Source organism: Leptodactylus fuscus, chromosome 11 (assembly GCF_031893055.1).
Source record: "Leptodactylus fuscus isolate aLepFus1 chromosome 11, aLepFus1.hap2, whole genome shotgun sequence".
Lineage (NCBI taxonomy): Eukaryota > Metazoa > Chordata > Amphibia > Anura > Leptodactylidae > Leptodactylus > Leptodactylus fuscus.
In genome coordinates, this window is record NC_134275.1 from 78943115 (window position 1) to 78954612 (window position 11498).

An 11498-nucleotide genomic window follows, 5' to 3' on the forward strand; every position below is an offset into this window, starting at 1 on the left:
TAGGCAGTGGACTATTGTAATCTGATGGAGAGGGTGACAGGGGGCTCACTGGAATTAGGAAGGGGGTAGGCAGTGGACTATTGTAATCTGATGATGGGGTAGACGGGGGCCCACTGTGACTCTGGGCCTGCATATATCTGCAGCCAGCCCATCGCAAACAGTCTCCATTTAATCAGCACATTATAATGTTAAACAGCAGCACAGAGTATTTAATCTCTCAGTAATGTCCACAACGCCATGATCACTTTCATTTAATTTAAAACACACGTATTTTTCTTGCACATCAATAAAAAGAAGGTCTGAAAGACAAGGACAAATTCTTCATAAAACAGGTCACATCTTCTAAAAATTCTGTATTGCTACAGCAGAAACCAGGAAGAAGACAAGGACAAGTACAGGTTATCGGTGTGGTTATAAAACAGACGAGTCCAAATCTTCAACATCTTCATATTCTAAGGTCTAGGGCTCATATTACTTGCTAAAGTGAAGTCTGTAAACTACAGTAGTCAACAAAGCTAAAAAAACAGGTCACAACGTCTATAAAAAGGAAGTACAACTGGCTTTGTATTAGTGCAAATTAGTCAAAAACCAATGTAAAGCTCAAAATATCCCATTTTGCTCAGGTCCTTGAGCCTAGCCCATCATTATATTCATATCAGGTAACCCAGAATCCAGGGGATTGTGTGCAGAAATATTCATCTCCACCACGCCGGCCTCCAGGACGTTCTGTGCGGTGGTCTTCCCATGCTGCTCCTTGAGGTGGCGTCTTATGGCCGGCTTGTGGGCAAATCTTACATCACAGTATGAACAGCGGTACGGCCTCTCGCCACTGTGCAGGTTTAAGTGGTCATGAAGAGTAGATTTTTGAGTAAAGCATTTACCGCAGATACTGCAGGAGTGGGACTTGACGCCCCTGTGTACATTCATGTGTCGATTAAGGTTACTGCTGTGGTTGAACTGCTTCCCGCAACGTGGACACATGAAGACAAAGTGTTGTGCCCGCATGTGAAAGACAAGTTTCTCCACTCCTTGAAAAGTTTCTTCACATTTAGTGCACCTCAACAAACGTCTGTTGCCAAACCTGGCATCACCGATGACCATGGTGCTGAGAGATGAGGAGCCTCCCGGGCCACCAAGAGAACCTTTAGAACTTCCATCAATCAAAACACTACTTTGGCAGCCTCCAATCCCTCCATCCAGTACCTCCTCCTCTTCTTCATGATAGCTGCTGGGTATAATTAGCACTCCTTCCCCGCCTTCCACCTCATCACTGTAGATGGCCTTCATGACTCCTTGTTGGGCAGCTCCATCCACACTTTCTCCTTCTACTGTAGAATTGACCAAAGCCTCCTCCGGTTGTGACAATGAATTATTCTCTTCTCTTCCTTTCCGCCAAGATCGACCTCCCTTACTTCCTGCACCACCACTCACGCCGGCTTCCACTTTGACGATACAAATATCCGCAGGCGATTCCTCTTCCTCCTCTTCATCGTCTTCCTCTTCTTCCGCCATCATCAACATCTCCTCCTCGCTCTCGTCTGCTTTCATAGGCTTGGAGTTCTCAGCTGGATGAATGGGACGCATTTTACTTGTGGTGGTGGTTGATGTGGCACCACGAGATGGCATGCCTTTTGGGTCCCTCACACCAATCTGTGGATCGATAAACTGCGTCAGGGCTTGACGGCACTTTTCAACAATGTGTTCCATCTGCAAATAGCTGGCCGCTGTAAGGTAGTTCACAATATCCCTGACGGAGAATTCAAGAAGTCCAGTGTAACAAGATAGTAGTAGATCTGAAACCACCCGTGGTCCATGCATGAGTGAAACTTGGAGCTCAGAACCAGGATTGAGAAGGAACTGGTCTCTAAGGAAAGGGGAACAGGCGGCAAGCACCACACGATGCCCTCGGAACTTGAGCCCATCGGCAAGAACAGTTACATCGCAGAAGCGTTCCTCCGCTCTCAGCTGGTTCATGCTACGTAGTGTGGCTGCTTCATGGCCAGGGAGCTGGAAGCGAAGGAAATCAGAGGAGGTTGTCATCTTTGATAAGAACGGTGGACAGACAAAGCTTGGACCTCAGGGTGATGTTCTTCTGCTTTAGTCAAAACGTCTTGATCTCAAGTATTTGTGGGTTTTCAGATGATTGTAGCTTGAAATATTGGAAAAGTTACTGGAAGGTCAGAAGTAAAATGTAAATCTTTAATTCACCCAGTTCTAATGATTTCCTTCTTCTGGATCAGACATATCAGCTTTACCTGTAGAGAAGAATAAGCATGGTGAAGAGAAGTTCAGGTATTATTGCTCCTCAAGATAAAACTGAAGATGTTGGCAGGACAAGCACTGAGGATCTGGAGCACATGGCACCGTGCTAACTCACATTGCCATAAGCTTCAGGCAGCAGTCGGCCGAAGGCTAGTTTGTAGAACAGCTATTCTTCCCAAACCCTGCCACAGTCATACACGCTTGGTTCAGCCAGGGGGTGCAGTGACACCGGGGCCCAGGAGCCTTAGAGGGTCCATAAGCACTGGCATCAGTATTGCAGCTTCCATATTGCCCATAAGCCAAGGAGACCCACAGATTGCCCCAACCATACTAAGGCGGATTAAACTCCTTAGCACCCATAACCATCACTATCAAGAATTCGCTGAGGGATAAGGTAGGGGGCCCCGGACACAAGATTGCACCGGGGCCCACAAGACTGGGTTCAGCTGAGAGTGTATGTGCTCTGATTGGGGAAAGGGGATTAATCTGCCTAATCAGTGAAACCCCCCCCCCCATTAAAAAGGAACACTGTGACCACCCAACATGACATTGTAAGAACTTGCCCAGCGCCTGTCTTTACATATACATGGGTGCTCAGATCGGTCCCGTGTTTTTGTTCAGTCACGAGACAGACTCATCTACACCGTAGTCATGTCATCCAAAACGTCCAATCCTTTCTCCAACACATGCCATCAGATGGTCGATTACCAAGGGGTTAAACGCATCAAATTTTTACTTATATTAACCCCTTGGTAATCGACCGATTGCACCTATAAGTACCGTATGCAGGGGAGGTATTTGATCGAATACTACTCGCTCATCTCTAGTGGTCAGATGTTTCGGGAATCCTTTCTGATCAGTGACTGGGCCTGAGCTGCGGTACTAGACTTAGGCCCTAGTGTATTGGACAAATTGCTGTTCCTGTTTAAACAATTGAGGGGTGTCAGGAGCACCATGCCGTCCTTACTGTGTTGATGGGTGGAGGTCCCAGAGATCAGACCGTCAACAAAAATATACCGATGGCTTCTTGTAAGGATATGATCACATTGACAAAGGGAGGTATATTGTATGGATTGCATTGGAATCTGATATCGCTGCTAGCGTAACCCTCACTAAAGAAGGGGGGGGGGGAGGCAGGAAATCAGGCCTACAATTTTGGGGTGAAGAAAATTTTTCTTATTTGCAGTCCAAAAAATTGCAGGCACATGAAAAGCAAGTAGATGTATGGGGAGATAAAATGACCTAAAATGGCAGACACTGGATGATAGACCTATAGGATCTGGCCTGGTTTCATCCCTGGGGTTATGTGAGCACAACCATCTCCTCGAGCCCAGGTTTCTCCAACCCCTCCATCTGGTGAGATCCTGGGGGTCTGGGGCTGATTCCCATCAGGTAACCTGGGCGTCAGACAACGCTGGATACATCAATCATTTTCAACCAAATCACTTAGGGTAATATTAACTCCCCAGACAACCCCTTTAAGTGTTCCAATCCCTAAAGACTAATATTAATTATAAAATTGTTATCGCACATGGCTATATCGCAATCCAACGGCGAATAATATCACTGTGGGACTAATGGGGAGCATAAAAGTTAGAATAAGAGATGATAAGAAGTAATATCTATCCCCCCACCAAGACACATTGGGGCACAGCCTCCGGCTAGGAGTATACAGTGACTTTGGTCATGACTCCTGTTGCTCTACCAATGACTGCATGTTGCCCTGCGATTCCATATTAATGTAAGTCAATGGGGGTCTCATTGTGACGCCGGACGTGCGGAGACTAGGGATTCTAGTCACAAAAAAACCCATCCAGCAGTGGTAGAACTTCTTATAACTGGAAGTCCCAGTCACGATGCGACTCCATTCACTTGTAGAGATGAGCGAACAGTAAAATATTTGATATTAATTTCGAATAGCCGCTCAATATTCCACCATTCGAACGAATATCGAACCCCATTATAGTCTATGGGGAATAAATACTCGTTTAGGGGGAAACCACTGTTCGACTCAGGAGAGTCACCAAGTCCACTGACACTCCAGGAAATGATGCCAACACCTCTGCAATGCAACTGGGACAGCAGGGGAAGCATGTCTGGGGGCATCTAACAAGCCCAAGTCACTGTATTATGTCGGGATCCCCTGTCAACTTGCGATATGCGGGAGCTGACTTTTTCCCATAGGAATGCATTGACCAGCGTTGATTGGCTGAATGCCATACAGAGAACAGCAATGGGCCAATCAACGCTGGTTCTGCTGGAGGAGGCGGAGTCTAAGATCGGTGCACAACAGTCTCCATTCTGGTCCAATATTAGACTCCACCTCCTCATAGACGAGCCTCTGGCAGAACCAGCGTTGATTGGCCGAATGCTGTACTCTGTATGGCAGTCGGCCAATCAATGCTGGTCAATGCATTCCTATGGGAAAAAGTCAGCTCCCGCATATTGCAAGCTGAAAGGGATCCCGACCAGATTGAGCCCCAAAGAGCTGGGTGAGTAACATTCCCCGCTACATAAAGGTAATCCCTAGCTAACCCTCCTGTACATCTGTCCCTGTCTCACAGTCTCACAGTCACAGTCTAAAATTAACCGAATGTTAAATCCACCATTCGTATAAATTGGAGGTCACCTGAATTAGCCAACCAATTACTTTTTCTGATTTTTTTCCGATGCCTCCGTTGTCGTAGTTCCTGTCCCACTTCCCCTGCGCAGTTATTGGTGAAAAAAAAGCGCCAGGGAAGGTGGGAGGGGACACAAATTTTTAGTGCGTTTGCCTCGTGGTATTCGATTGGAATCAAACACCTTGAATGGCCTGATATTCGATTGAACGGTGTTCGCTCATCTCTATTCACTTGCATTAGCGAAGGTGTCACAAGGCGAAATGGCGATCTTTGGTCGTACAATGGTGGCTAAGGCTTTCAATGAGACTCTTTTCACGTACATGAGTGAGGGGGTCGCAGGGTGACATGGCGATCGCTGGTTGCACAAGAGGAGTTGGGGAACTCGAAGACTTTATATGGTCACAACCAATGGTCAGCACCCCGCGCCAGCCTTCAGCACTCCAACTGTTGTGAAACTACAACTCCCAGCATGCATACAGTTGGCAGGTCGAAGGTTCTTGTCTAGTTTTCCCCCCTAGACAACCAAGTTGGGGCGACTTAATGCATTTTAAAGGGGATAAAAGTGGAATATTGCAAACTGGCAGGGAGCCCACACAAAGTTACCCAAGTGAAATTACATAATAAAAGTATAAGCAGCCGCTATATCTGCAGACTATTGCGCCAGGCACAGCAGTGAAAGGGTTAAGAAGGCTGGCTGACCTCTGATTGGTGCAGGAATTAATAGGACGATCATATGCAAATAATGGAGTTGAGCAATCACCCCCTCCTGCCCAACACCCCAGCACTGCCCTGCTCTGCCCCCCACTTTTATTTAAAGGCACATCACCTGCCCTACCTGCAGCCTGCAGCTCTGCCCTCCTCTTCCTGTTCCTCTTCTTTCTTCCCTGCCACCCCCTCCCCAGCCTTGTGTGTAGCATTTAAAGGGGCACTGCAGCTCTGCAAGCCAGAGGTTAACCCTTGCCTGCTTGCTGTAGTGCTGCCCTGTGCCAGCAGGGGGCAGTGTGTCACTAGGATTAATGCACAATGCCCAGCACCAGCAGCAATGAATGAGAGGATACATATATACAGTCTATCCCTGTGCTGTATGCATGGCATGTGGGCATTATGGTTGGCACCATGCTATTGTCATGGCACTGAGGCTCATTGATTGTACTCATTTATATAGCTCCTACCTATTCCACAGCGCTGTACAGAGATCAGCACTTACATTGGTCCCTGTTCACAATACAAGTCCTCGCACCAGCCACTGTTAGTCTCCATTCACTGTAAAATTCGGCCGTATGATGTCACACGGCTTTATCATATTCACAGGAGCGCGGTAGAGTAGACTGGACGCCATGTTTATGACTATACCCCCTCATGTCATTCTCAGGCCCGGTTCACATAAGCGTTTGGGTTTCCATTCGAGAAATCCGCGTGGTTACCCCCCCCCCCGAACGGAAACCTATACGCATTACAAACCTCACGGACCCTATAGACTATAATGAGGTCCGTGTGGTTTCCGCGAGAACCACGCAGAGAGAACAGTATGGACCTCTTTATAGTTTATAATGCGTATAATGTCCCCGAGCGAACTCCCCGAACGGAAACCTGAACGCTGATGTGAACTAGGCCTTAAATGAGTATTTTGGGGTCCTGTCTATGTGTAATGACGCAGCTTCCCGCTGCCACAAACCTAAAATATATGTTAGGCGCCCGTTCCCATCAAGTTGTGTGTGGGGGGGCTCTTCTACCACCAGGATTTGCTCCCGGAGTTGGAGAAGTCTCCCTTGTTTCTGGGAGCCACTAAGGGTATGTTCAGACCTGCACCCGGTTTCCGTTCAGGGATTCTGTTCCCCATTCTGCTTCAAAATGCGGATACACGGGTAAAACCTTTTCGCTTTTTTATGGCTGGAAACTGGCCGGACCCCATTATAGTCATTGGTTCCGTAGGTAACCACTTTTTAAGCAGATTGGGTTTCCGTTTTTCGGAAACCCGAACACAGGTGTGAACCGAACATCAGATGTTTCAGGATTATTGGCAAGTATGCCAAAGCAGCTGTACAATGTGAGGACCCCAACCATCAGCACCTCATATCTCAGGACCCTTGGCCACGTACAAGTGTGACGTGGGGTATAAGATATTGGGGGTATCTGCAGTATCTCTGATTTTGGGTACCTAGGGAAATCTCGAGTATACACGTAAGTAAATATAATCTATGTGGTCTCCAGCCCGTGGCACATGATGGGGGAAAGCAGCGGGTATGTTGGATTTTTGGGTGAGACCTTGGCCCCTGTAGGACTGAGGACACCCCTTTGGGTGTGTGTCATGTACATTTGTGACATGGATATACAGTATACTAGCCATGTCCTTTTACTTGATGTGCCCATGTCATATATACCGCCAACAGTTACTGCAGGTGTATAGCGACCCTTATTCACACAGTGAAGATTTATTGCATCGGAAGAGGAAAAATATAGTTTTAGGAGGTGAAGAAGTAGCAATGGCCTGAGCCCCGGGTGTCTTACTGGGCCCAAATGCCCCTCTGCCATAAGAGATGACACTCGTATTATAAATGGTGCTTAGTAGGTGGCGGCTAGGGCTGAGCCGATCTTGAGATTTCAGGATCGATTTTAAAATCTGATTTCCGATAATTTTCCAGCCGATCCCGATCGTGTATAGAGTTACGTGGAGTATCCCTTTAAGGAGGTCGCGGGTAGTCAACAGGTCATTGTAGGGAAGCCACAAAGCTTATGTTTGCTTGGGCAAGATGCCCATTGATCTCCTCCATGCCATCCAGTGTTTACAGTAGATAACAGGCTCCATGTGGAAAGCTGGAGGAACCCGTCCGACAACGCCAGACATAAAGCGAGAACATGGAAGTCACTCATCACACACCTCAGAGACACAAGTGCGAGTCAATATGGGATAATCACTTCACAAATAACCAGACGCTTACAATGAAATGACCCCTCATCACAAAATAACCCCATCGGAAGGCGGCCAAGGACATGACGCCCTAAGGGGATGTTCACATCACATTTCATCGCATCTGCTAGAACAAATGGAAATGGATCTCATTCAACGGATCCCTTTAATGGATCTACAATGTGGACGGTCAAAATGTGGTCTGAACATAACCTAAATGTACTATAGTAGTTATATTCTTATACATACAGGCAGTATTATAGTAGTTATATTCTTATACATACAGGCAGTATTATAGTAGTTATATTCTTGTGCATAGGAGTAGTATTATAGCAGTTATATTCTTGTACATAGGAGTAGTATTATAGTAGTTATATTCTTGTACATAGGAGCAGTATTATAGTAGTTATATTCTTGTACATAGGAGCAGTATTATAGTAGTTATATTCTTGTACATAGGAGCAGTATTATAGTAGTTATATTCTTGTACATAGGAGCAGTATTATAGTAGTTATATTCTTGTACATAGGAGGAGTATTATAGTAGTTATATTCTTGTACATAGGAGCAGTATTATAGTAGTTATATTCTTGTACATAAGAGGTAGTATTATAGTAGTTATTTTCTTGTACATAAGAGGTAGTATTATAGTAGTTATATTCTTGTACATAGGAGCAGTATTATAGTAGTTATATTCTTGTACATAGGAGGTAGTATTATAGTAGTTATATTCTTGTACATAAGAGGTAGTATTATAGTAGTTATATTCTTGTACATAGGAGAAGTATTATAGTAGTTATATTCTTGTACATAGGAGTAGTATTATAGTAGTTATATTCTTGTACATAGGAGGTAGTATTATAGTAGTTATATTCTTGTACATAGGAGTAGTATTATAGTAGTTATATTCTTGTACATAGGAGGTAGTATTATAGTAGTTATATTCTTGTACATAGGAGCAGTATTATAGTAGTTATATTCTTGTACAAAAGAGGTAGTATTATAGTAGTTATATTCTTGTACATAAGAGGTAGTATTATAGTAGTTATATTCTTGTACATAGGAGCAGTATTATAGTAGTTATATTCTTGTACAAAAGAGGTAGTATTATAGTAGTTATATTCTTGTACATAAGAGGTAGTATTATAGTAGTTATATTCTTGTACATAGGAGGTAGTATTATAGTAGTTATATTCTTATACATACAGGCAGTATTATAGTAGTTATATTCTTGTACATAGGAGTAGTATTAGGGTGCATGCACACTACGTAACGCCGGGCGTGTATGAGAGCCGTACACGCCGGCATTACGGCAGACTGCCGAACACTTCCCATTCACTTCAATGGGAGCGCTCGTAAACGCCGCTGTTACGAGCGCTCCCATTGAAGTGAATGGGAAGTGTTCGGCAGTCTGCCGTAATGCCGGCGTGTACGGCTCTCATACACGCCCGGCGTTACGTAGTGTGAATGCACCCTTATAGTAGTTATATTCTTGTACATAGGAGCAGTATTATAGTAGTTATATTCTTGTACATAGGAGCAGTATTATAGTAGTTATATTCTTGTACATAGGAGCAGTATTATAGTAGTTATATTCTTGTACATAGGAGTAGTATTATAGTAGTTATATTCTTGTACATAGGAGCAGTATTACGGTAGTTATATTCTTGTACATAGGAGTAGTATTATAGTAGTTATATTCTTGTACATAGGAGTAGTATTATAGTAGTTATATTCTTGTACATAGGAGTAGTATTATAGTAGTTATATACTTGTACATAGGAGGTAGTATTATAGTAGTTATATTCTTGTACATAGGAGGTAGTATTATAGTAGCTATATTCTTGTACATAGGAGCAGTATTATAGTAGTTATATTCTTGTACATAGGAGTAGTATTATAGTAGTTATATTCTTGTACATAGGAGGTAGTATTATAGTAGTTATATTCTTGTACATAGGAGTAGTATTATAGTAGTTATATTCTTGTACATAGGAGTTAGTATTATAGTAGTTATGTACATAGGAGCAGTATTATAGTAGTTATATTCCTGTACATAGGAGTAGTATTATAGTAGTTATATTCTTGTACATAGGGGTAGTATTATAGTAGTTATATTCTTGTACATAGGAGTAGTATTATAGTAGTTATATTCTTGTATATAGGGGTAGTATTATAGTAGTTATATTCTTGTACATAGAGGGCAGTATTATAGTAGTTATATTCTTGTATATAGGAGTAGTATTATAGTAGTTATATTCTTGTACATAGGAGTAGTATTATAGTAGTCATATTCTTGTACATAGGAGTAGTATTATAGTAGTCATATTCTTGCACATAGGAGGCAGTATTATAGTAGTTATATTCTTGTATATAGGGGTAGTATTATAGTAGTTTTATTCTTGTACATAGGGGTAGTATTATAGTAGTTATATTCTTGTACATAGGAGGTAGTATTATAGTAGTTATATCTTGTACATAGGAGCAGTATTATAGTAGTTATCTTCTTGTACATAGGAGCAGTATTATAGTAGTTATATTCTTGTACATAGGAGTAGTATTATAGTAGTTATATTCTTGTACATAGGAGGTAGTATTATAGTAGTTATATTCTTGTACATTACAGTAATATTATAGTAGTTATATTCTTGTACATAGGGGGGTAGTATTATAGTAGTTATATTCTTGTATATAGGGGTAGTATTATAGTAGTTATATTCTTGTACATAGGGGTAGTATTATAGTAGTTATATTCTTGTACATAGGAGTAGTATTATAGTAGTTATATTCTTGTATATAGGAGTAGTATTATAGTAGTTATATTCTTGTACATAGGGGGGTAGTATTATAGTAGTTATATTCTTGTACATAGGAGTAGTATTATAGTAGTTATATTCTTGTACATAGGAGCAGTATTATAGTAGTTATATTCTTGTACATAGGAGGTAGTATTATAGTAGTTATATTCTTGTATATAGGATCAGTATTATAGTAGTTATATTCTTGTACATAGGAGTAGTATTATAGTAGTTATATTCTTGTACATAGGAGTAGTATTATAGTAGTTATATTCTTGTACATAAGAGGTAGTATTATAGTAGTTATATTCTTGTACATAAGAGGTAGTATTATAGTAGTTATATTCTTGTACATAGGAGTAGTATTATAGTAGTTATATTCTTGTACATAGGAGTAGTATTATAGTAGTTATATTCTTGTACATAGGAGTAGTATTATAGTAGTTATATTCTTGTACATAGGAGGTAGTATTATAGTAGTTATATTCTTGTACATAGGAGTAGTATTATAGTAGTTATATTCTTGTACATAGGAGGTAGTATTATAGTAGTTATATTCTTGTACATAGGAGGTAGTATTATAGTAGTTATATTCTTGTACATAGGAGGTAGTATTATAGTAGTTATATTCTTGTACATAGGAGTAGTATTATAGTAGTTATATTCTTGTACATAGGAGTAGTATTATAGTAGTTATATTCTTGTACATAGGAGGTAGTATTATAGTAGTTATATTCTTGTACATAGGAGGTAGTATTATAGTAGTTATCTTCTTGTACATAGGGGGCAGTATTATAGTAGTTATCTTCTTGTACATAGGAGCAGTATTATAGTAGTTATATTCTTGTACATAGGAGTAGTATTATAGTAGTTATATTCTTGTACATAGGAGTAGTATTATAGTAGTTAT

At 41.8% G+C, this 11498-nt stretch overlaps 1 protein-coding gene across 1 annotated transcript; it reads right to left on the reverse strand.

The window, feature by feature from the left end:
• Window positions 1-241: 241 nt before the first annotated feature.
• Window positions 242-5766, reverse strand: ZBTB12 (zinc finger and BTB domain containing 12). The gene is made up of 2 exons (XM_075259316.1): window positions 5719-5766; window positions 242-2255 (listed from the first exon to the last, which is right to left on the reverse strand). Exon 2 carries the CDS (start codon window positions 2038-2040, stop codon window positions 634-636), a length of 1407 nt encoding a protein of 468 aa, XP_075115417.1. The 5' UTR covers window positions 2041-2255; window positions 5719-5766; the 3' UTR covers window positions 242-633.
• Between the last annotated feature and the right edge of the window lie 5732 nt (window positions 5767-11498).

Excerpts from the sequence above, each read along its gene's own strand:
- ZBTB12 (XM_075259316.1), bottom strand. The coding sequence starts at position 2,040 with ATGACAACCTCCTCTGATTTCCTTCGCTTCCAGCTCCCTGGCCATGAA.